This window comes from Fukomys damarensis, unplaced genomic scaffold (assembly GCF_012274545.1).
Source record: "Fukomys damarensis isolate Sample0158 unplaced genomic scaffold, DMR_v1.0_HiC HiC_scaffold_2, whole genome shotgun sequence".
NCBI lineage: Eukaryota > Metazoa > Chordata > Mammalia > Rodentia > Bathyergidae > Fukomys > Fukomys damarensis.
Window position 1 is genome coordinate 5,811,685 of NW_022900914.1, and position 26,415 is coordinate 5,838,099.

Consider the following 26,415-nt stretch of genomic DNA (forward strand, 5'->3'; position numbering starts at 1 on the left):
TTTTTTTTTTTTTTTTTTTTTTTGGTAGCAGGGATCAAACTCAGAACCTTGCACTTGCAAGGTAGGTGTGGTGTGAGCTAAATCTCCAGCCCATGCTTTCATTTTTCTTGGGTAGACAGCTAGTAGTGAAATGATAGGGTCATGTGGTAAATGAAATTAGTTTTTTATAAAGCTGCCAAACTTTTCCAGAGTTATTAAATTACAGTTTTTTAATATTTTCACTAACAGTGCCTAAGAGGTAAGTTGTTTTATAGTCTAGTCAACATTTAATATAGTCTTAAAATTTTTAGTAGTCCTTTGAATTTGAGACATTCTAAATGATGTGCTTTTCATGGCCAAATACTGTCCCATTTCATTTCCATTCATCAATGGATATACATTTGAATTATTTCTGGGTTTTTTGGGGGGCTATGAACCCACCCCCAACCCCCAGAAATGGAACCCAAGGCCTTACACATGCTAGGCTTGCACTTTCCAACCAAGTTAATCCTTCAGATCTGCTATGAACATTTGTGTATGTTTTTTTGAGACAATTGAAGTAGAAAATTCCTGAGAAATTTTCAGGTTTATATGCAATAAAGTATGAGTCCAGATAGTACTAATAATTTTTTTAGTATTTGATTTTCAACGTCTAATTCTGTTATTTTAGGCCTTAGCTAAAGAAGATACAGATGCAGCTATTCGATTAATATTACATAGAGAAAATCATGTAATTAAGGTAAGAGTTGACTACAAATCCATCTTAATTAAAACAATTTTTCATTTTCAATGTAGTATACCCTATACAGTTCAGAAAATAGAATTAAAAAACACTCCATAGTACCAGGAATTAACATTAAGGCATCTCTGAGAGTGTTTAATGGACACTTTCTACAAATATTGGGGGAGTTCCTTCCACAGATAACAACATAAGGATGTCCTACTTGCTTGTTCTTTCATCTAATTGGAGTTTCCACTGAGTAATATGAATGAGCTAATCTTTAAACTATGTGATCAGAACACCTGGCTAATAATTAGTTAGCTTCACATTGGTAAGCAGAAGTGTTAACCTGTAGACCGAAGAATGCCATCTCCTTTCTTCCTGAATAACTTCTCATTCATTAAGGCCAAAATACTTATCACTTTGACAGTTTTTAAAATTAAAAATCATTTTGTCATTGTGTTAAAATACGTACCTTATACCAAGTAGTCTCCAACCTTTTTGGCACGAGGGTCCAGTTTCATGGAAGACAGTTTTTCCATGGACTGGGAATTTGGAGTGGGGGGTTTAAACATTTAAATTTAAATTTTTTAGTATTTGGGATACATAATAATGACATTCCTCAGTGCTAGCATCATGCCTCAACTCCACCTCAGATTATCAGGCATTATCTCTCAGGAAGAGGATCCCTCACATACCAAGTTCACACTACGGGTTGTGCTCCTATGAGAATCTGACGCCATGCTGCCAGGAGGTGGAGCTCAGGCAGTAATGTGCATGATGGGAGTCAGTGTAACTACCCATTAAACTTGCTTGCCTGTTGCTCACCTTCTGTGCAGCCTGGTTGCTGACAGCTCTTGCACTAGTACGATCCATGGCCTTGGAGTTGGGGCCCCTGTTGTATACTACATAAGCTTTTTTTTTCAGTACTGGGGCTTGAAACCAGGGACACTCTTATTACTAAGCTACATCCCCAGTCCTTTTTATTTTTTATTTTGAGTAGAATTTCTCACTATGCTGCTTAGTCTGGCCTTGAATTTGCCATCTCCACAGTCTCCCAAGGCGATTTTTGACCATTTGAAGTGTACCATTCAGTGTTTTTGTTTTTTTTGAGACGTGTCTGTGTAGTCCAGGCTATCCTTGAACTCACCCTCCTGATTGCTGGGATTACAGGCATGCACCACCATGTCTGGCCAACCATTCAGTGTTAATTACATTCACAGTGTTAACAGCCATTCAGTGTTAATGGTTTTGAAACCATTACCACTGTCTATTTCCAAAACGTTTTTGTCACCCTGGTCTGAACTTTCGTACTCAATAAGCAGTAACTCCTTATTTAGCTCTCCCAAACCCCTGATAAACTCTAACTTACTTTCTGTCTCTACAGATTTTTCACATATGTGGAATCTGACAGTATTTGTCTTTTTCTGTCTGGCTTATTTCACTTTGGCATATTATTTTCAAGGTTTGTCCACATTGTAGCATCTAGAAGAACTTAATTTCTTTTTATGTCTAAATACTCCATCCTATGTATATGCCACATTGTATTTATCCACTCATTTTTTGTTTTGTTTTGTCTTTTTGGTACTGGGGATCGAACTTGGGCCCTTGCACTTTCGAGGCAGGTGGTGGAACCACTGAGCCAAGTCCTGGCCCTCCACTCACTTGTTGATGTCTATGGGTCATCTTTATCTTCTGGCTCTCAAAATGCAACAATAAACATTGACGTATAAATATGTTTCAGTCTTTGTTTTTAATTCTTTTGGGTATATACCAAGGACTGACATTACTGGATTGTATAGTAATTCTATTTAACTTCGAGAAGCTACCAAAGTAGAAATCCTTTAAGACTCTAGAGAATGGTTTTTCTCTCTTCTTTGTCTTCAGTTACTACATATACAATATGTCCTATATACACATGTATGTGCATCTATACATACATGTATGTATGGCCTACTGTATTGTCCCTCCTCCCATTGTTTGGTAGACTTGTTTCTTAGTCTACCTCTTCAGGGAAAAAAGGCATGGTGTCTCAGTGAATTCCTTCTTTCTAGCATAGTGTGTGTCAAATAGTAGAAAACAAATGAAATATTACACTAATGAATGCATATGTGGGTGATGGTTAGGAATATCAAACAGGAGGTTTAGGAAAATTGTACAGCAAGAAGGTTTTGAGATAAGATACTGTCTTTTTCTGTCACTGTTTCCTAGGACCTAGATAAGTACTTACAACGTCATGACTTCATGAGTACAAGAAGAAAAGAGATGTTACACAGAAGATGGGCTCACCAAGTGGCAGACCCTCTCCACAAGGAAATTATAGAAAAAATCCGTTCACATAAGAAGATTAAGAAAAGGAGACAAGAGGAATTAGGTAGTTTTTTAAAACATGTAAATAAAAAGGTACTAAGATCATTTGATACTTTTAAAAATTGGTTTAGGGCCAGGGATTTAGCTCAGCGGTTCGGTGGCCTGCCAGTTCAATCCCTGGTACCAAAAAAAAAAAAAAAAAAAAAAAAAAAAAATTTGGTTTAAATATTATGAATATTTTTGTTCACTTACTGCTTATTCATCCAAATAGCCTGCTCCTCCTCCCTCTGTGCAAGATCTATGCCTGCTACAGCACATAGTTGTCTTCAATCTGGTGTATGGAAAGGATGGAGGAGGAGGGCTAGGGCTGGATATGACCGTGCACCTTAGGACCATTTTCCTCATAAAATTGTTCATTTTATTTACTGATGTAAAACATAGACCCTTCAGGATGTGATGGGATTTTTCTGTAATCTCAGCACTCTGGGAGGCAGAGGCAGGAGGATCTCAAGTTTAAGCCCAGCCTGGGAAACTTAGTGACTTAATGAGACTCTGTCTCAAAATAATAAAAAATAAGAGCTGAAGATGTAGTTCCTTGTGAAGTCCCTGGGTTCAATCCTTTAGTAACACATCACACACATACACTTTTTTTTTTTTTTTTTTTTTTTTTGAGACAGGGTCTCGCTGTGTAGTTTAGGCTGGCTTTAAACTATGTAGATCATGCTGGCCTTGAACTCAAGGTGATTCTCTTGCCTCAGCCTTCTAGAGTTTTGGGGTTACAGATGTGCACCACCATGCCTGGTGCACACCAAATTTGCACTTCAGGTTTGGATATACTTGCTTTTATTTGGAAACTTGATCTGCAAAACTATTAAATATTTATTTTCTGATATTTTTTAAAAATGGGAGATACTTGCTAATAAGCATTTAAAAATATAGCCAGGCAGAGGACAGAGCTTGGTGGTAGAATGCTGGTAGAGTGCTTTCATTAGGCTCTAGGTTTAATCCCTAATGCAAAAGAAGAAAGGAAGGAAGGAAACGCAAACCTTTTGCTGTTCCAATATTCTTCATTAAAATATTGCAAATTTTAAGTAGATTCCTTCCTTCACTATAATAAACTTGAATAAACCAAATTTAATTGCAAATTTAATCTTCTTTTGCATTTGTCATTAATGCCACTTTGAAGCATAAGAATGAAAATGTGAATTTGAGTCCTGATACTCAAAGAATTACGCATTTTATGTGTGGTTTTATTTCCTTTTTTTTAGGGAAATGCTTTTATAGAACATTATGATCCCAAAGAGTATGATCCTTTTTATATGAGCAAAGAAGACCCTAATTTCTTGAAGGTAGGTAGATTTCTTATTTTAACTTTGATAGTATATGTCTATTTTTTTAGCAACCCTAATGTATAACTTGTCATTTAATAATTCCTTAAAAATTCAGTAATATTTTAAGAATAGTGTATCAGGTTTCCTTTGCCGGGACAAAATACTTGACACCCAGAACTTACAGAAGGAAAGGTTTAGTTTTGGCTCGTGGTTTCAGTCCATGTCTGACTGGCTCTAAGGCAGAGACATCATGGTGGCAGGGCATTGTGGAATAAAGTTGCTCAATCGGTGGCATCCAGGAAGCAGAGAATGAGAGCAAGAGACAAGGGACGGGGCAGGGGGAAGAACACACCCTTCCAAGTCGGCTTCCAGTGGCCCACCTCCTTCAACCAGGTCCTACCTCCTTTCTGCACATTCAGCTCTGAAGTCATCAGTGGGTTAACCCAGCCCCCTTACACATGAGACTTCTGGGTTACTTAGAATGGAACAAAAAGCCCCAAGGTCTTGCTACATATTCCACACTAGCCTTGAACTCACTATGGAGCCCAGGCTGACCTTGAACTTGCCACAGTCCTTCTGCCTCAGCCTCTCCAGTATCGTGATAACACGTGTGTGTGTCACCATGCCCAGTTTTGCTGCTTTTTTGGTACTGGGGATTGAACTCAGGGTCTTGTACTTGCCAGGCAGGTGCTGGCACCACTGAGCTAAATTCCTGGCTCTGCTTCTCTTTTTAATTAATTTTAAAATTTGATTTGTTACTCATATATGAATAGGTCATGTACAGATACCTGAAAATGACAGTGCTGTTTTTGTCTCTTTTGATAGCAAGTTAATGTTTCCTTACCATTTTATAAGTAGCCTTCTTCATAACTTCTTTGAAAGTAAAATTCTAGAGGACAGTCTGATTATTTTTTAACTCTTAAAATTCATGTTATATAACTATCCCAGAAAAACAAATCTGATTATTATTAGAAAGATACACAAGTGACTTTCTAGCCAGACCATGCTAGACCATGTACGTGCCTGTGGCTAAAGACTGTTCTCTTGTGGGGCGCTGTCATTTTGTTATTGATAACACTCCCCATTAAAATAGATTTACTACTTTAATATCTTGGTTAACAGATGCTCTACATTTTGCATAGTATTTTGGCTGTTTTTCATATGGATGTTTCTTAATATAAAATGAATATATAGATATAATTTTTTCTTTTGGACATGGAAAGAATTTTTAAATTTAGGATTATAAGAAAACAATGAAAGAATTTTTGAAGACTGAACCTGTTGAATTAATCAGCTAATCTTGGCTAGAGGGCCTTGTCAAGAAAGGTAGTAGAGTGCCCTCATCTCTTTGCAACATTTTAAATGTTTTTAATGCATAATATAATGGAAATAAACATATATATTTAATAGTTCGATGTGCAATCCAGTCCTAAAGAAGTTTTTTTCTTGTAGCTTATCATCCCACCATTTCATGATCCTTTGAAGAAAGCACAGTATGACAAGGATGATGAAAAAAGAACTCTTCTTCAGTGTGAGACTGGTACTTAGTTCCTAATTCTTGTGTAATTTCAAATCCCAGGAGCAATGGCCATTGCAAGTAAGGGAGCTAATTTGGATTATTAATCTTCCTGCAGGCAAAATATATACAATGAAAGAATTTAAGGAGGTTGAGAAGGCCCAGCTACATTCCAGATTCCCAAGAATTTCTAGTTCAAGGCACTTCCTGACTCCAAATGAATGGCTTAAACTGCCTACAAGATACATAGAAAGTGAATTTTGTAAAAGGAGCAGGTAATTGTTAATAGATTATGAACCTCTTGGACTTTGAGAATTCTTTCCTGAGACAGTGCTATTAATTTTTATATAGTTAGGATTTTAAAATAGTTTACTTTTCATTGAGAAATCTACTATAATTCTTATCTTTATTTCTTTGCATATGATATTTCTTCTTTATTGGGTATTGTGAAGATTTTTTTCTTAATTAGCTAGACTATGATGTGTCTTGGTTTTATTCATTCTTAAGGTTCTCTTGAGATTCTTGTATCCATGCTTTTATATATTTCATTGTTTTGGGGGAAATTCTACACTGTTGCCACTTAAAGTTTCTTCTGCCCCATTTTCTCTGCCTTTTTACCTGAGATGTTAGACAATTGATGATGTCCAAGTTTCATATCTCTTTAATACTCCATTCTGACCCCCACCAGGGATTGAAACTTAGCACTGAGCTATGTCCTTAGTGTGTTTGTTTGTTTGTTTGTTTTGTAATTTTTTATTTTGAGACAGGGTCTTGCAAAGTCACTAAATAGCCCAGGCTGGGCTCAAACTTGCTGTCCTCCTGCTTCAGCATCCAAGAATGCTAGGATTGCAGGTGTGTACCTAGCAGTATGACTTACAGCTAATATCATGTCTGGGTGGTTTTTAAAAATCATCTTTTTTCTATTTGTATTCAGTTAGATGATTTCTATTGACCTAGCTTTAGTTATCTGAGTCTTTTCTTTTCTTCTGTTACCCGGGATTGAACTTGGGTCCTTGCACTTGCAAAGCAGGAACAGTGCCATTGAGCTAAATCCCAGCCTTGTTTTATATTTTTTTAATGCCTTGTGACTTCTGATTGTCAGTCATTTGAGGTAGAGGAACAGTGTAGGTGGAGTAATTTTCTCTAGAAATGGACATACATCTTCTGTCTGGCATTAGTTTGGAAGATTGGATTCATCTAGTCAGAAGCTGATCTGAGTTTGGTTTTGGGGTGAGGCTCTTTGAGACAGGGTTTACTACATACTCCAGGCTCAACTCCCAACTTTAAATCTTCCTGCCTCAGCCTCCTGAGGGCCGGGATTACTAGTATATGTCAGCCATCACAGTGAGTTTGGGCATTTTTATTGCTATTGTTACATTTGGTGCCTCAAATACCTTCTGTGATAGGTTGCTTTGCCTTGTGCTTGAGGAGGGGCCGCTCATGCTGGTATTGGGTAGCTCCCTCTAAAAGTGGCTCACCAATTCAGTGTTACCAGGTTCTGAGTTCCTGGCCTTTTTCTCTCTGGAATTAGATTCGAGGTTCTTCTCATCTCAAAAAAATTGAACAAAATGAGCAAAATGCAGTGGCCAAGTTTATTTGAGAAAGTAAAAATGAAGAGTGAGAAACTGGCTCTGCAGGGCAATCTTGGGCAAAGTAGAAGGAGAAAAAGCAATAAAAGGACACTGGAGAAAGCAGGGCGGGCTGCTGTGAAGAAAGTTATGATAGCAAGCTCTTCTTGGTATCTGTCTCCTTTTATGCTGTCCAGATCTCAAGGAAACCCGGGAGAACATCTACATCTGGGTCCTGAGAGGTGGTGCTGGGATCCCAGGCCTCAGGCTGAAGTCAGGTCTAGGCATCCTATTGAAAATCTGCTCAAGTTCTTAGAAGTCTATGCACAGGGCTTGGGGAACTGTTCTGCTCAAGTGTCCCAGATCTTGTAATTAACAGGTCACATGTACTTCCTCACCAGCTTTGCCACACTCTAATCTCCTGGGTCAGTGCTAGTCATCTTCTGCATCTAAACTTGGTTTTTTTCTTCCTAGTTATAGGAACCATGAGGATTTTTCTTCATCTCTCCAGCACTCCAAGATTCTGTACCTTTCTCTAATCCAGCACTGAGCACTGTCATGTCTTCTAATCTGCCTCTTCCTTAACAATCCCATAAACTAAATTCCTGTCATCACTAATCTATAATAATAATAATAATAACTGATGAGCCACTATGCACCAGGCATTGTTAAAAGCTTTTTTTTTTTGGTACCGGGGATCAAACTTGGGTCCTTGTGCTTGTAAGGCAGGGGGCTGAAGTGGTTCTGCTGCCTGCCTTGCAAGCACAAGGTCCTGAGTTTGATCCCTGGCACCAAAAAAAAAAAAAGAAAGAAAGGCAGGTGGTGGAACCACTGAGCTAAATCCCCGGCCGTAAAAGCTTTTAACATGTACTAATTTTATTTTGGTTCCCCCCCAACACCTTGTTTTGTTTTTTTTTTGAGTCAGGGTTCTGCTTTATAGTTCAGGCTGGCCTTGAACTTGCAGCAGTCCTCTTGCTCAGCCTCCCTAGTGCTAGTTACAGGTGTGCGCCACCATGCTCAGCTCACAGGAATTTGTTTTGGAAGTTTCTGTTACACAGATAATTTATGAACCTTGTAAGTTTTACAGCAATATTTCTCAGTTTGGCTTTATATTAGAATATTTTGAGGACTTAGAAAAATCGTGAAGTCAGGCCATGCCCTAGACAAATGAAATGAGATTCTCTCAGGTGAGAGCTAGACGTCAGTATTCAGATGGTTCCAGTGCACACTGGGTTGAAAACCACTTACTTATAGCCGTAAAGTGGCAGTCACAGACTCCGTAGCCCACATTCTAAGGTATAGACTACACTGTCAGATTTTATGGTAATAGCAGGGTGAACTTGCATGGTGGATTATGTTTCCTTGAAATTTAATTCTCTTTTATGTTCCCATTTCCATTGATTGAGCCTGGGAAACTGAGTTGGAGCCATTCTATGTGTGAATGTAATCAATCTCTATCATGGTTAGTAATCGATTCTATTATGGTTTCAGAAACTCTTGAACAACTAATCTCATCCAAGAAGTATATTGGTTTAACATAAGGGTGATATCGGTATAACAGTAGTTTTTGCATAAATAGAAGCTAGTGTTGTTTCAAAACATCCTCACATATGTTCTCTCATTATAGGTTAAAAGTGAAAGTGAATTTTAATGATAGTAGTTTTGAGTGGAAACCCTTGTCCAGGGCTCCTTGTCTTCTGGAATCCCAGGAAGCAGGAGGAGCAGTTATTTGCAGGTAGGCCTGTTATTCCATTGCTGTCCTTTCATCTCAGATGCTTGGCTATGTTGCCATCCTCTGCCATCCTTACAGAATGCTGGAGTTGGTGTCAAGGCCTCACCAGGCTCCCTTGTGGCCTGGCATCAGGGAGCTCCTACCACTGAGTCTGGGTGAAGGAACGACTTTCTCAGGCTTTTCTATTTTTAAGGAAGAAAAAGCACAGAAATGACAAGCACAGACAGGAGGGAAAAGTGGTTGACAACTTGAACTAAAGTTAATGTTCAAGAGATTTTTAGTTGAATTGGAGTACTAAAAATGAAGTATGTGGGCCAAACTTTAACTCAGTGGTTCTGCTGTCTGCCTCAAATGTTCAAGGTCCCAAGTTCAGTCCCTGGCACCAAAAAAAAAAAAAAAGAAGTTTGGGACAAGTTTTGTTGGGTAGTAGCTGTTTTGATACTGTGCCCATAGAGAAAAGGTGTTAAGAGCAGAGGAGTAATGCATACTACTATGCATGTAAAATGGGATATCTCAGTTAGTTATGGAATTAAAAGTAAGAAATTTTGGGGGCTGGGGATTTAGCTCAATGGTTCTGCCACCTGCCTCACAAGCGCAAGGTCCCAAGTTCCATCCCAGGTACCAAGGAAAAAAAAAAGGAAAGTAAGAGATTTTTGGATCAGTGATGTAGCTCAGGGCCGCTGTCTGCCTGGAAAGTGCAGGATCCTGAGTTCGAGTCCTGGTACCAAAAAAAAAAAAAGATATTTCTCTACATAATTATATAATCTGTCATGCTCTGATTAAAAGTAATGGGATTCCCCAAACATTGCTGGAGAGGGCGTAAGAAATGTAGTAACTTTTGAGCAGAGTTTTGACAGTTTCTCAAAATGTTAAATTATCATGTGACCCAGCAGTCGATCTCCTAGGTTCTTATTTGGGAGAAATGAAAATATATCCATGTTAGGGCTAATAAAGTAATGTTCATAACAGCATTATTCACAATAGCCAAAAAGTAGAAACAATGAAGTTGTTCATCAGCTGATGAACGGGTAAACAAAATGTAGTATATCCATACAATGCAATATCATTTGGCAATTAAAAATAAAGAAGTGCTGATTTATGTTACAGTAATGATGAGCTTTAAAACCATTATACTCAGTGAAGGAATCCAATCACAACCAACCATATATTGTATGATTCCATTTATTTAAAATGTCCTGAAAGCAGATCAGTGGTGACGGAAGATAGGTAGTGGTGCCTAGCGCTGGGAGTGACTGTGAATAAGCTGGAGGTTTGGTGGCTGATGAAAATGTTCTAAAATTAGATTGGGTGATGAGTCCACAGTTCTGAAAACACGCTCAACACCACTGACTTGTACACTTAAAATGGGTTAATTTTATGATATGTAAATTATATCTCAGTGAAGTTACTGACACCCATATAAAGAACCTAGAGCTCTCAGTGTGGGGCTCTCCTGCAATCCTGGCTATTTGAGAGACTGAGGCAAGAGAATTGCCTGAGCCCAGGAGTTTGTGAAAAGCCTGGAAAATATAATGAGATAAATAAAAATGAAAAGCAGAAACAGATGACATTAAAGATAGGAGTTGGCTCTGGTGGATTTCTCAGTGTCCTTGACGTGTAGTTTAATAGTAAGCTGCGATGTCCCTTGAACAGGAGCTGGGATTGAGAGACAGAAGGAAGTACCCATATTAAGCCCTGTGCACTTGGTAGCTGAAGGCCTTAAAAGAAAGAATGATTCAGAATCATTTGTGTATTTTAGGGTCAAAAGAGTAAGCTTCTGTGCAATCCTTCACTGCCATGGTCTCAAAAAGAACTAACATGTTTGTGGAGGAACTTAAGGATAATCAACATTTTAATCCTAATTTCTATAAATGGTATAAAAGGAGAGTTTTTGTCCTCAGATAACTCTTAGAGTAGCAGAGTGTGACCCAGACAGGAAGACAACGCTTTGTTGGTTTACCTGGAGGCTTAACTTTTAAATTAGCTGTGTAAGTCTGAACTTCCTCTGGATTCTCTTCCAGCAATGAGCAAGCTATCCCAACTGTGGCAGCAGGGGTGGAGGAGGTAGGTTTGTCTTTGGCAGACTTAGGCCTTCCCGGGAATAACTTTGTGATAGCTGGGGCGGCAGGTCACGCACAAACTAGACAGCTCTGCGAGGGGTTCATTCACTTTGTGTACGTGTAACAGTTCCCCAAGATGAATGTAGTTATTATATATCTCAGACATACACTAATAAAATAGAAAAATGATATATGAGCAAGGTAATTCTATTAATTTGTGTTTCTTTTCATTAAAACATAATTTATAGTTCATTAATTTCAAATTTAAATCATATATTTACATGGTATTTAAATACAAACATTAAGTGCTACAGTTGAGTGGAGAATTCCTTCTTTCCTGTTTTTCCCTACAGAAACAAAGGGCCGTCCCTCCTGGAAAAAGAACCTTTCTGTTTTCAGGCGGGAAAGAACCCAAGTCCCAAAGAGGCCAACTCTGAAGGGCACTTGTCTTCCCTGGACCTCAGCAGGAAGGAGAAGGGGCTGAAGACCAGGTCACGGTGAGGGCCGGGGTGCTGTGCGAGGCAGCTGATCGGTGCAGCAGGCTTCTGAGATGAGGGGAGGCAGAGGACCCCTCCTGCAGTGGAGGGCAGAGTAGAGGCAGGTGTATTCCAAGGGATGGAGAAAGCTGACCACAGAGGTGCCCTGTGCTGTCTAGGACCTTTCCGGCTACAGCGTTTTCACCTGTCTTTCTACCATCTCTCCACCGTGTGCCACTTATTCCAAGCCAGGACCCAACTTTTGTTCCCTTTAATTCAGTCAGGACAGTTGGTAGGGCATAGTGGCACATGGCCGTCATTCCAGCACTCAGGAGGCTGAGGCATGAGGATTGCTGCAAGCTTGAGGCCAGCCTGGTAACATGGTGGTCATCTGATAGGCAGCCCAGACTTCTGCTTCCAGGTCCGTGTGGTTCCTCCCCTCAGCTCTCTGCACCCCTGTGTCGCAGTGCGCTGGAGACAGCCTCTTACAGTGGCTTTAGAGAAGTTCCAACTTTGCGTCCTCCTCCCGGCTCCCAGTTAGACGGGATTACGTGAAGTCTGTCCATCTGCCTCCCTTGTCTCTCCATTTTCCTATTCCTGCCCCTACAGGGTTTTCACTCACGAAAAGATAGTAAAACTTCTTCCATGTGCTTACCTCCTCAAAAATTTAATGAGCACCTGCTCTGAGCCAGCATTTGAGGGCCTGGAGACACGGTGGTGAACGAAACACAGGTCTCTGGTCCTGTGGAGCTTTTGTTTCGATGGGGAAGACAGACAGTAACCAAACAAATACATAATATCCCGCTGGTCAGGAGTCATTGCAGAGAGACACCAGAGGGAGAGACGGGGCAGCGTGGGAGGTACGTGTGGGGATTGCTTGGAGTGAAGATGTCAGAGAAGGCTTCTCTGAAGAGGTCTCAGGGAAGAGTGTCACAGGCGACAGATAGCCTGATACGGGAATGAGGTGGCCTGTTCAGGAAACAGCAAGAAGAAGCTGGTGGGACTGTGCTGTAGTGGGTGTAGTGGGTGTGGAAAGAAAGGCTGGGAAGGAGGCTGGAGCCCAGTCCGATGGGGTCAGAGGCCACAATAGAATGCACAACGAGAGGGGAAGCCATTTGAAAGTGTTTTGTGCTTTTGAGACGGTCTCAAAATTGTGTAGCCCAGGCTGGCCTCAAACTTGTGGTCTTCCTGCCTCAGCCTCCTGAGTGCTAGAATTACAGGTGTGTGTGATCATGCCTGTCTCATTCAAAGGTTTTGAGCAGGGGAAAAATGTGATCTAAATAACATTTTGAAAAAACAATATGGCTGCTGTAGAACAGATTATACAGCAGCAGGAGCAGAAGCAGGGAGAGCAGTTAGGAGGCCAGAGCTCCAGCCCAGGTGAGAGCCCAGTGGTGTGCAGAGCTGACGGAGCTTGCTCATATTTAACAGCAAAACCAAGACGGCTGGACTCCTAGATTTCTGTCCTGAGGGGCCTCGCTGGTTTATGGTGTTAGTCACCAGCCAGAGAAATTTGAGATGAATTCAGAGAAGTGCAAAAGTAATGTTTTGGGAGCTCAGTCCAAGGTGTCTGTCTCTAACAGTACACCAGAGCATTTGGAGGAGTGGTTACAGAGCCACTGAACTGCTTTTCTTGTCCATTTCGATGTGTGCTGTCCTCCGCCCCGGGCATTCTCAGAAGATAAAGATGGTCTGGTCTTCACCTAAGGTCTCCCCTCCCTAGCCCTGCGGGAAAGCAGAGTGGAGTAGCTGTGGATTTCCTCTCTGTTCAGAGTCCTAGTGGGAGGGAGAGGGGAAACAGGTAACAGGAGCAGGAAACTTCTCACCTGGTGATTCTGTGAAGACCTTTTCACCTGCAAAGCATCTTGCAGACTTGGCAGGTGTTGAAAGCTGGCATTTTCTCTCATGGGCACTTTCAAGTCATCTTCAAAGAAAACTCCTTAGCTGGGGATCTGTCACTCCTTTTCCTTTCCAGCTGTTGCTTCTGGCTGCCTCTGGCCCACAACTCTGGTGGAACCCCACGGCTCGCCTGTGAAGGGATCCCTTGCTCCTCCAGGCAGGATCCAAGGCATCAAGACTGGATTCGTTTTCTCAGCACAGGCCCTTGTCGTCTGACCTGTTACAGGCTGCAGGGTGTTTCTTCACAGCAGCCTCCTGCCTGCCTGCTGCCATGAGCCATTCTGGGCAGCCCTTGGCCTTAGTTTTTAAAATAATATTTTTAATTAGAGAATATTGTTAGTTTTTAAAAATTTTATGATACTATATTGGCCTTAGTTTTTAAAGCAGTGGGTCTGATTTCAGTCTCTGCATAGCTGCGGTCCCAAGCAGAGGAAATTTTGGGTTCCTTCTTCTTCCCTTTGGTGGTGATGTGGGGAGGAACTCAAAACATTTACTTTTGTAAAAAGGAAACAAAAACAAATACAAAATTCCTCTTCTTTTAAACTCCCAACATTTTTACTCATACTATAGATAAGTGGTTAAAAATCACAAAAATCAGTTTGCAATTTGATTTACTCTTTGTCCCAAAGAATGGTCTCCACTCCTCACTTTGGAGCATAGCATCTGTTGGCTAAGAGACAGTGACATAAATCAGGTGCATTTTGGCTCCCTGCGCTCCTCCGTTCAGCCTCCCAGAGGAGCTGTGAGTGGGCAGGTGGATGTACGCGGTGTGCAGGTTGGGGCAGGATGGGTCCATCCAAGACTGGGGAGGTACTTCAGTCACCCTCTTGTAGCTGCTGCTCACTGACATTACGAGGTCACTTGGGCTACTCCTGAGAACGCCAAGGCTAAGAGGCCTCACAGGAGGTAGGGCCAGCAAGAGAATGTAAAGGGGGAATGGGTAGCAGAGAAAGGAGAAAAGCACAGGAGTGGTGCACATAGTGGTACACGACTGTAATCCCAGCATTTTGGGAGGCGGAGGCAGGAGCATTACAAGTTCAAGTCTTGCCCAGGCAACCTAGCCACCTACCTCCGGATAAAAGAAAGTAAAAGAACTACAGATGTAGCTCAGTGGTTCTGCCACCTGCCTCATAAATGCAAGGTCCCAAGTTCCATCCCTGGTACAAAAAAAAAAAAAAAAAAAAAAAAAAAAAAAAAAAAGAAAAGAAAAGGCTATGATCAGGCACATCACAGTACAGGTGAGAGGGTAAGCAATACAAAACAAAGACTGTTCCGTGAGATTTAGAGGTTAAGCAGTGATTCTCAGCAGCCAGGTTACTGTGGAGCCCTTGGAGTGATAGCCCGATTAGAGGGGTTTCTAGAGAGAATGGAGTGAGGATAGAGACAGTGAGAATAGACAGCCCCTCTGTGGGATTTTGCTGTAAAGGAGCAGCAAGATGGGGAGTAGACTAGGGCTGGGGATTTAGCTCCGTGACACCGGGCCTACCTCACAAGTGCAAGATCCTGAGCTCGATCCCCAGGACCTGGGCGGTGGGGGGGGCAGGGACAAGGGAAGGTTTTCCTCAGCTGCTAGGTATGTCCTGTGTTTCCGGATGCATCAGTAGAGAGAGATCAGATGATGCTGGGGGTGATGACAGGTGGAGTTCTTCAGGAGGCGAAGGGTAGGATCTGAGACCCAACTGGAGAGCAGGACAATCTGCGTGGTAGGAGAAGGGAGGCCAGAGAACATGGATGTACAGAAAGCAACTCGGTGAATTTTGTGAAGAAAATTGTTCACTTCAGTTTCTCAGTGAAGTAAAAAAAAATCATTGGCTGAAGAGATTTAGAAGTTTGAAGAGAGGAAGGAAGAAAGGAAATCCAGTATTTTCTAAATCACGAGGATCTGAGTACACAGCATGTGGACCTCTAGAAGCAGGATCGTCAGGGGTCCCCCAGTGATACCACGAGTGATCTACTCCATCCATGTTGAGGCTGGCTCCTGCTTGTAAGGGCAAGGACCTGAGTTCGATCCTCGATACCAAAAAAGGCGGGGGGATTTAGCTCAGTGGTTCCACCACCTGCCTCGTACAGCTGACTGTGTTCCTGCATCTCTGGGTGTCCTGGATCTAGACGCCAAGGTAAGGCTGATGCAGGAGGTTTAGGTGGAGAACCAGCCTGTGAGATGAGCCACTCAGCTTTGGCAGAACCATGTTTCAGCTTAGCTGGGGACCTCTTCCTGTGTCACATTCCACTCTTTCTTTGGTCACTTTCTAAAGGTTTCAGCAACCAAGGACCACATATCCTGATATCTGACCTGTGAAGGGGACCCAAAGAAGGCTGCTCCCAAGGAAGTTAATCCGTTAGCAGGAGCCCTTCGGGGCAGGGTTGGAGAAGCCACTCAGGAAGTATTGTGTCTCTAAGAAAAGGAATCTGCATAAACTTCATTTCATTTTTTAGTCTAGTGCCTATGATAATCAGGAAAAGGCGGTACCATGTATTGAGTCATTATAAATGTATTTTCCCTAAGAGTTCAAAATATTGCTGAGAGGTTCAATAAAAATAATAGCGATCTTAATGAGTGCCGGTCTCAATTCCTTAGGTTTGGTCCTAAGTTAAGGCACACTTCCTTTGATCAGGCACCTTAAAATCTACACCCACATACCCTCCACAGGCTTTTCCAAGATTCTTTAGAAAATTCAAGAATTCATTTTGGGTGTGATTATTCACTTTCTGATTCTTATTCCACATATATCACCTCTGGCTCATGTTGAGTTTCAATCCTAGGACACAGAGCAGGAGAGAACAGAATTTTATTTTTCTTAGGCAAAGGGGACCCCATGGGACTTTTTTTCCCACAGAAATCAGACTCAGCCTCACACTTGCCAAACAGGCACTGCGCAGCTGAGCTACATCCCCGGGCCCCATGGGACTTTTAAGAACTGGAAGATTCTGAATTCTTCAGTCTGTCCCACATACAGTATAATTGTCAAGAGTGCTCTGTTTCCTACATAAAATGCTCTAACTTCTACAAAAAACAAAATTGGCATCCTTGTCAATCTAACAAGAGTTATAATTCAGCAATCTACAAGATCAACTTATGCACCTGGGGACCATAGACAGAATGGGGTTATTCAAAATGGACTCTGTATTTTTATGCCTTGACTCCAGCATTCTGGAGATTTTTAAATTTTCTTGCTTTATCCATTTTGTTCTCTCTTTGCATATACATTACCCACTTTAAATTATTTTATCAATGACAGTTATCCAGTCTTTTAATGTCTTAGCTATAATCAGCATATGATTCCAAGTGAAAACTAGGTTAATTTTTAAAAAGATTATAGAGGGTTTAAGAACATTGTATATAAATAGAGGTAATTGTATAATGAATCCCCATGTATCCCTCATCCAGCTTCAATAACGATTACCTCATGGCCAATCTAACTTTTGTATTTATACCTCTCAAACCCCAACTGAATGATTTTGAAAAAAATTCCTGATGGAATGTCACAATTATAGTTTTCCATTTCAGATGGTAGAGAATGGACTCCTTTCCCTTTCTGTACCTGGACATGAATAGCAATTGCAGATAATGCATAGTGACTAATTAGGATGCTTTGTCTTGTAAGTAACAAGCAAACTAGAACTAACTTAATCAAAAATGGAACCCACTGGAAGAATACTAAGGTGTCCCCTTAGAATCCTTGCTGGGCCCCAAACAGCAAGAAATCAGAGCTTTCTAGACTGCTGTCATGGATAAGACTCAGATACGTCCTTTTTGGTTCAAAAGCCTGCAATCCTAGAAGAAAGCTGGAAGAATCTGATCTCAGCCTGGGTGAGGTGTGCACCGTTTGACCAACTAGTCAACCAGGAGCAAGGTCACACAGGGAGGCCCTGCCTCAGAAGTCCACCTCAGTAAGTGAGAGCTGGGGATTCACTAGAGATGGGCATTACCTAGATGTCCACTAAGTGGAGCAAGGACTGCAGGAGTCAAGGAAGAAAGCTGAGACCAAAAAGGCAGGCAGGGGTCTTAGAGGTCATGCTAAAAGGTCTGGAATTCACGGAGAGGTCCTGAAGGATTTTTCAGCACTAGTTAGAGCTTTTCTTTACATATTACCCTATCAGCCAAATGAAACTTGCAGAAATCACATCAACACGAAAGGAGTATTGGTAACTTCACCTTGATTTTGTCTGGAAGAAGAAAAGTAAAATGAGCTGAGTTCTTTTATTAGTCAATCAGTGCCTACACCATTAGTTCTTCTGTTCAGGTGACTAATTTTGGACATTCCAGAAATCTTTATAAAAGGCAGCCTAAATCTTTTGCAGATTTTAAAAACAAATCTAAATGCAGGTTTGTTCTTATGAACAAGGTTAATAAATAACTTCACAGATAACAGACTTTTTGTTTTATTTTTTTGAGACAGGGTCTCACTATGTAGTTGAGACTGACCTGGTACTCACTATGTAGCCCAGGCTAGTTTTGAACTCACGATCCTCCTGCCTCAGCCTCCTGAGTGCTGGGATTACAGGTGTGTGCCACCACACTCATCATACAGACTTTTTGATTTAAAAACTTTGGGGGGTACAAATGCTTTTATGTGTTAGTTAAAAATGAATAAAAATAACAACTAGGCTAAAATGGCAACCAGAGACCTACTGCAAAACTTCAAAAGGTTTGATCTTTCTTGGAGAAGCCTCAAGTCTCTTAAATACATTTATTTATTTATTTATTTATTTATTTATTTATTTATTGGTACTGGGGATTGAACTCGGGACCTTGCATTTGCAAAGCAGGCAGTAGAATCACTGAGCTAAATCCCCTCTCATACATTTTATTATTTAAATAACTTACATTTAATGTAGAAGGCAGGATTATGTCTCATTTGTCTATTCATGCATTTTTGTTTGTTTCTTTGTTTGAGACAGGGTCTCACTATGTAGTTGAGACTGACCTGGAACTCACTGTGTAGCCCAGGCTGGTCTCCAACTCAGAGAGCCTCAGCCTTCTGAGTGCTGGGATTACAGGTGTGCTCCACCACGCCCGGCTATTCATGCATTTATTATTCACTTAAGTACCATATATAAGGGCCTATTTTACCCCAAGTACTAGTTCTGGGGCTATCAAGGTGAACAGACACAGGTCCTCTTGTCCTAGAGTTAGTGGAAGAAACACATAGTAAACAAAAAATTTTAATCCTATAACATCACTGGCTGAGGGCATATTTAAAGAAAAGCACGAGTTTGACGAAGACTCAGTGGAGGACTATGTTGCCTAGGAATGTCAAGAAAAGAGATAAATGCTCAGGTGATGTTTTAAATCATATGATATTGAAATAATTCAAATAAATCAAAGAAGAAATAATTTTTAAGTGAAATAAGGGAATAACTACATCAAAATGATAATTCTATCATGAATCACATTTTATTTAGGTTTACTATATAGTATAAGCCCCATGAAAATGACCAGGTTTCAAGGAAAAATGAAACCAAGAACCACGAAGACTTCAAATTGAATGGAAAAAGGAAGTCAATAAAGGCCAACATCAAGATCACTGAATTGTCAGCATAATCTAAGATTTTGTTATGAAGAAAATACAAAGTATGAACACTCTTGAAACAAATAAAAAAATGGATGGAAGATAGCGGAGAAGAAAAGTATGCCTTCTCCAGGATCTGGAGTCTAGACACCTATGAAGAGAGAGAAAAAGTGAATCTCCAGGAACAGGAAGGAAGCAGGGAGGAAGACAAAACTGCAGGGAAGCTGGAGTCACAGCAGACTAGAGAGAAAGGAACGAGGTAGTCTGGAAGGCTCACTCTGCACTCCAGGGAGACCTGCTTCTCTGGGTAAACCCAGAGGGGGACAGTGGCTTCAGGGAGAGAAAGCAGACTGGCTGCCAGTGCTGGCCCCAAGAGAAGCCCATGGCTACTAAAAATTGTAGAAACGATCTGGTATTTTACTCTGAAGGTGACTCCTTCCCCAGAGAAGGCTGGAGCTGGGGAGAAGCCCAGCGCCCAACATATTTAAGAGGGTTTAATCAGGAGCCATTTTGGGCAGGGGTTGTTTGGGACTAAGACTCAGAGCAACTTCAGGGCAGCTGTACTATATAGGGTTTCTGGTGTTGCCCTACCACAGTGACTGGGTGGGAGATGGCCATGGCAGGCGTTTGTGGAGAGGGCAGGGACTGGACGTGACTCCCTGAGAAGTTTCAACTCAGACTAGGAAGGATGAGGGAGCCCCACCCATCGTGGTGAGAAGCCGCGCTGGGTGTATTTGGGTTCCAGAGGGGGCTGGGTATGAAAGTGCTGGCATTCAATCCAGTAGACTGCTTGACCTACTCCCACCACACTAGCTGCCTTCATTCAGCATGGAACTCAGTAGTCTCTTTGCTTTCCTCATCTACCAACGTGAGCCAGGGTATGGCTTGGCCCGGCTGGTTTGCCGTGGCCTGGGGTGTAAGGACAGAGGAGAGGGGACTCAAGCATGGATGCACCTCAAACCCATGGGCTAGGCAGAGAAAACCATGACTTGGGGTGCACAGAGGGTCGTGGAAAATGGGAGCCACCAGTGTGACTATAGCCTTAGGATGGACACCATTGACTGCCCACCTCCAGCAGGAAAGGCAGGGTAGGATCCAGCATTGACACAAAAACAAAAGTGTGGAAACAAAGTAGGTCTTACCAGTGACTTACTACCCCTCCTCCATATTTCCTGGGTTCCCGATTGCAGACCCTGGAAAGAAAAGACCCGTTCATTTCCAGAGGGATATGTATGTATTTATTTATATTTTAAACTGAGAATCTACTGAGGGCCTTGCACTTGCCAAGCAGGCACTGTGCCACTGAGCCACATTCCTTGCCCAAGAGGGATTTGTTTTTCAATTCATTTCCCTGACATTGGGGTTTGGGTTTGGTTTTTTTCCTCTTCAATTTTTTTCCCCCCTCTCTTTATTTTTTCATTTTTTATTTCCTATTTTTTAGTTTTTTTTCTTTTCTGTTATTTTTATCTAATTATACTAATTTCCTTTTACTGCTTTTTTTTTTTTAAAAAAAAACCTCAGGACCTTGTGCTTGCCAGGCAGGTGCAGCACTGAGCTACATCGCCAGCCCTCCTTTTACTGTTTTTTTTTTTTTTTTGGTGCCGGGGATCAAACTTGGTACCTTATACTTGCGAGTCAGGCGGTGGTACCACTGAGCTAAATCCCTGGTCCTCCTTTTACTCTTTAATTTTTTTGTTTTGTTTTTTGTTTTTGTTGTTGTTGTTGTGTTTTTGAGACAGGGTCTCACTGTGTAGTTGAGACTGACCTGGAACTCACTGTGTAGCCCAGGCTGGTCTCGAACTCATAGTGATCCTCCTGCTTCAGCCTCCATCGCTGGGATTACAGGTGTGTGTCACCAGGCCCGGCCCCTCCTTTTACTCTTGAATGGGATCCCCTTATCGCACTTTTCTGTCTTTCTTCCTTCTCTTTTTTTTTTCTTTATTTTTCAAATTTTATTTCTTTCATTCTCCTGTTCCCTACCCCTCTGTCTTTACTAGTATAACCATTAAACTTTATTAATCTTTATGTAGTTAGCTACCACTATGTTGTTACTGTGGGGCAGTAGATATGTAATATATATATGTAATATTTGATTTGTCTTTCTGTTTATACTATGATTGTAGATCTCTTTTCTGTGGTTAAGGGTGATACATTATTAGTGCTCTATGTATGTCAATATCCAGTTTGTCTCTGACTCTATTATATTTGCTGATTTTGTTGCTATTGCCAGGGTAGCACAGTATTGCTATTAATTGGTATTCTCTGGATGCCAATATCTATATTGTTTTGTTTTTGTGTCAAAAATATTGTGGTCCTTACCTGGATAACAATGTGCTAGGACAATTACACCACACCCTTTCTTCCAAAATTAATGGAAAGAGTTGCATCTTGGGACAGAGGCAAAGGCCTATGGGTAGTCGTGACCAGAATGCATTACTAAAAAGCAGACACTAACTAAAGAGCTCTCCATATGAGCAATAAAGTCTTTCCATTATAACGAACCTCCCAACCTCAGCACAAAAAACAAAAAACACAAAAAGACAAAACAAGAGAACGTCAGCCAAAACTCCCAAATCTCCCAAAGCTGATCCATGGAGCATCAGGGGGAGGAAATCAAAAGCCACACAAATGAATTATTTGAAAAAAATCAAAGAGGAAAGTAAAGAAACAGATCAAGAAGGTGCTCAGCAAGCTCACAGAAGATGTAACCAAACACATAATAGACTTAATAAAATAATCAGTGAGTTTATAGAAGACATGAAAAAATGATGAGCCAAACAAAATGCTACAAAACATGAATGACCAGTTCAGCAAAGAATAGGAGTCCATGAAAAGATACCAAACAGAAATCCAGGACATTAAAAATTCTTTTGAAAGTATGGGCAACAGAAGTGACCACTGTGAGGAAAGAGAATCATCACTGGAAGATAAGGTTGATGCCAGTGGCTATATACTCAGAGATACTGGAAAAACAACAAGAAATTTGGGTGTGTTATGGTGCACACCTGTAATTTTAGCACTTGGAAGACTGCTGTGAGTTTGAGGCCAGCCAGGGCTAAATAGTGACTTCAAGGCCAGCCTTAACTTCATAGCAAGACCCTGTCTCAAAAAATACAAAAACAGAACAATAACAACAACAACAAAAACAACAACAAAAGAATGCGAAAATAGATTGAACAGCTGCTGAATGACTCAAAGAAGACTAAGATTAATAGGAAGTAGTGAAAAATCATAAGACGGAACATATAGCATACAAAACCTACTTAAAGATAATAATAGCAGAATTTAACATACAGATAAATGAGGCATACAGAACCTCAAATAGCCATGATCAGAAAAGAACAGCCCCATGGCACATAGTCAGAAATCCCAGAAGTCAAACACAAGGACAAAATCTTAAAAGCAACAAATTACTGACAAAGGCAAACCCATTAGAATACAACAGACTTCTCAATACCAACTTGAAAGGCTGAGGGAGCTCGGAGTGAAATGTTTCAAGCCCTAAAGGAAAACAATCTCCAACTCAGACTGGTGTAACCTGTACAACTCTTTCAAAGTTGACAGAGAAAGGAAGCATTTCCATGACAAAGAGCAATTTAAGAAATTCTTGACTCCCAAATCAACACTGCAAAAACCCACAAGGATATCCTAGAAAGAGATAATGAAGCCAACAATGCTAAAATGTCTAGGAGAATAACTGTTCCAGGGAGGGTGAACACTTAAGCAGAAGGGAGAAAAAATGGAATGCCAACAGGAAAATAATGTAACGACAGGAATAAGTCAATATCTTTATTCATAATTCTCAAAGGGGAGTGGTCTCAATTTCCTAATCAAAACACACAGATTTGCAAAATGGATCAAAAACCAAAACCCAACAGTATGCTATATGTGAGAAACATATTTAATTAAAAAATCACAGACTAAAAAGTGATAGCAAACAATATTCCATACAACAGAAACCTGAAAACAAGCAGGAGTAACTATTCTACTTTCAGACAAACTGGACTTTGAGCCAAAATTTATCAGAAGAGATACAAAGGTGGTTACATATTGGGGAAAAATTCAACAGAAAAGATAACAATTATTAAAATATATACAGCAAATACTGGTGCACCTAACTTCATAAAACAAATACTGATGGACATAAAAGATCAGATACACATCAACACAGTTATAACTGGGAACTTCAGTATCACATTGTCACAAAATAACAACAAAGAAATACCAAATTTAAACCAAACTTTTGAACAAATGGACTTAATAGATATCTATAGTGTTTCACCCAACAAAAACAAAACATACACTCTTCTCAGTAGCAGGTGAAACTTCCTCCAAAATTGACCACCTAATAGCTCATAAAAAATGTTTTAAGTAAATACAAAAGAAGCAAACTCATGCCAGGCATGGTGGCGCACGCCTGTAATCCCAGCACTCGGGAGGCTGAGGCAGGAGCATTGCTGTGAGTTTGAGACCAGCCTGGGCTATATAGTGAGTTCCAGGTCAGTCTCAACTACATAATGAGACCCCTGTCTTAAAACAAAAACAAAAACAAAAACAAAAAAACAAAAAACAAAAAACACAAAGCAAACTTACCCCATGCATATTATCGTATCATAGTGCATGCAATAAAACTAGAAACCGATGAGAAAATAAATCACAGAAATGCAAACACAGGGAAATTAAACAACACACTCTTGAATAATCAGTGGATCACAGAAGAAATTAAGGAAGAAATGACAGTTTCTAGAATTAAATGATAATGTCATTAAAACATACCAGAACCTATGGGACATAATGAAAGCAGTCCTAAGAGGAAAGTTATAGCTTTGATGAGTGCATCAGCAAAACAGAGTGAGACCAAATAAATAACCTAATAATGTACCTCAAGGTTCTAGAAAACAATCCAAATCCAAAAGTACAAGGAAGGAAATTACAAAAATCAGAGCAGATATTTAAAAAATTCAGGTTAAAAATACAAAGAATCAATGAAGCAAAGAGCTGGTTCTTTGAAAGAATAAACAAAATAGATATTAAGTGAGCCTTACCAAAAAAGGTAAGACACAAATCACGCAATTAAAAATGAAAAAAGAAATCACAAAAGATTTCACTGAAATCCAGCTTATTAGTGATTACTCTGAAAAAAAACTAATAATTACTTTAAAAACCAATACTTCAATAAACTGGAGAATCCATAAGAAATGGATAGATTCTTAGATATATATGAATTACCAAAACTGAACCAAGAAGATATAAAAACTCCAAATAACCCAATAACAGGCGATAAAATCGAAGCAGTAGTAAAAATAATTTAAAGACTGCCGACTAAGAAAAGCTCAGGATCTGATGAATTCACTGCTAAATTCTGCAAGAACTACAGGGAAGATCTAACATCAGTACTTCTCGGGCTCTTTAATGAAATTGAAAGGGAAGGACTACTTCTAAATCCTTTCCTGGAAACTAGCATTACCCTGATTCCAAAACCAGACAAGGACCCAAGTGAAAAAGAGAACTACAGGCCAATCTCTTTTATGAATATAGATGAAAAAATTTTCAGTAAGATACTGGCAAACAGAATAAAACAAACCATCAAAAAGATCATACAGGGGCCAGCAATTTAGCTGGGTGGTAACACTGCCTGCCTCGCAAGCGCGAGGTCCAGAGTTCCATTCCCAGTACCAAAAAAAGATTGTGCATCGTGCAACATGGCCAAGTAGGTTTCATACCAGGGATGCAAGGGTGGTTCACATGTGCAAATCGTAAAAGCAATACATCACATAAACAGAAGCAAGGACAAAAGTCACATGATTATCTCAATTGACCCACACAAAACATTTGACAATAGCTAATATCCATTCATGATTATAAAACCCTGAAGAAAATAGGTACAGATGGACCTTATCTGTATCAATCTGATAAAAGCCATTTATGACAAACCTACTTCCAACATACTAAACGGAAAAGCTGAATGCTTTCCCTCTAAAATCAGAAATAAGACAAGGATATCCATTGTCACCACTTCTGCTCAATCTAGTACTTGAAACATTAGCCAGAGCAATCAGGCAAGAGAAAGAAATAAAATCATATGTGTAGAAAAGGAAGAAATCAAACTATCATTATTCACAGATAATATGATGCTCTACATAGATGGTTTCCAACATTTCACTAAAAGAACCATAGAATTAAATACCATATCCAGTAGTGTACCAGGATACAAAATCAATACACAAAATTCAATATTGTTCCTGTATAGCAATAATAAATTCACTGAGAAAGACATAGGAAGGCAATATAATTCATAATAACATCAAGAAAAATTAAATACTTAGGAATTAACCTAACCAAGGAGGTGAAAGTCCTGTACAACAAAAAACTACGGTGCTCTGAAAAAGGAGACTGAAGAGGATATCAGAGAATAAAAAGATATCCCCTGTTCTGGCTTAGGCAGAACTAATATAGTCAAAACGGCCAAACTTCTAAAACTGATATACAGTTTAATGTAACCCCAAACAAAATGCCAACAGCATTCCTCACAGAACTGGAGAAAACAATCCTAAAATTCAGATGGAAGCAGAAGAGACCCAGAATAACAAAATCAGTCCTCAGCAACAAGATGAACACAGAAGGAAGGCATCACAATCCCAGACTTCAAATTATGTTGCAAAGCTACAGTGATAAAAACAGCATGGCACCAGCACAAAAACATACATGTAGACATTTGAAATTAAACAGAAACAAAAGCCTTTTTTTCCCTTGTGTTCTTTCCCTTGACTCAAGAAAGAAAGTTTGAAAGAGGAAAGACAGAAAGGTCGGGGTATGTATTGTGTAGGATTTAAAAAAATGCTTTATTATGGAAAATTTCAAGCCCATAACAAAGCAGAGAATCTTCTTTGACCCTAGTCTAGGCGCTCTCCACCTGCCACCTCCGGGTTACTTTCCCTACACACTTCAGCACGCACCTGCTGCTCTGTGAAGACCATACCTACACCCCTGGCCGACCACATCCACAGCGGTCCCTCCACATCGCTGAACACTTGTCCTCTTTCACATTTCCCTTGTTGCCCCGTGTTTTTAGGAGTTGGTTTCTTCGCATCAGCAAAGTTCATGGCTCGCAGCTCCAGGTTCGACCCGAAACACCCCCCGGAAAGCAGCCTGAAGCCTGGCCGGGGCAGTCCAGGTAGTGTGGGAGGCTGAGGCAGGACGCGGCAAGTAAGTTCCAGGGCCCAACTTACTTTCTGCCTGATCTGTCCCTGAAAACCAGTCCTTTCTCCTGGCTGCAGCTGCATCACACAAGCAGCGAATTCTCTTTCCCG

At 40.5% G+C, this 26,415-nt stretch overlaps 1 protein-coding gene across 7 annotated transcripts in view; it reads left to right on the forward strand.

The window, feature by feature from the left end:
• The window catches only part of Fam228b (family with sequence similarity 228 member B), a 34,587-nt gene that overhangs the window by 1,222 nt on the left and 6,950 nt on the right, over window positions 1-26,415 (forward strand). For 2 of the 7 annotated variants that reach the window (XR_776511.1, XM_033763067.1), the window contains exons 2-8: window positions 650-718; window positions 2,912-3,103; window positions 4,279-4,359; window positions 5,794-5,881; window positions 5,976-6,132; window positions 9,053-9,160; window positions 11,571-11,714. Coding sequence is in view for 6 of the 7 variants with exons in the window: in XM_033763067.1 (XP_033618958.1) it covers window positions 650-718; window positions 2,912-3,103; window positions 4,279-4,359; window positions 5,794-5,881; window positions 5,976-6,132; window positions 9,053-9,160; window positions 11,571-11,714 (839 nt within the window). In the remaining variant the exon portion in view is untranslated. Of the gene's footprint in view, window positions 1-649; window positions 719-2,911; window positions 3,104-4,278; window positions 4,360-5,793; window positions 5,882-5,975; window positions 6,133-9,052; window positions 9,161-11,570; window positions 11,715-13,668; window positions 14,191-15,847; window positions 16,551-26,177; window positions 26,312-26,415 lie in introns of those variants that run through there. The other 5 variants (XM_033763051.1, XM_010604876.1, XM_010604877.3 and 2 more) reach the window with 5 other exon arrangements.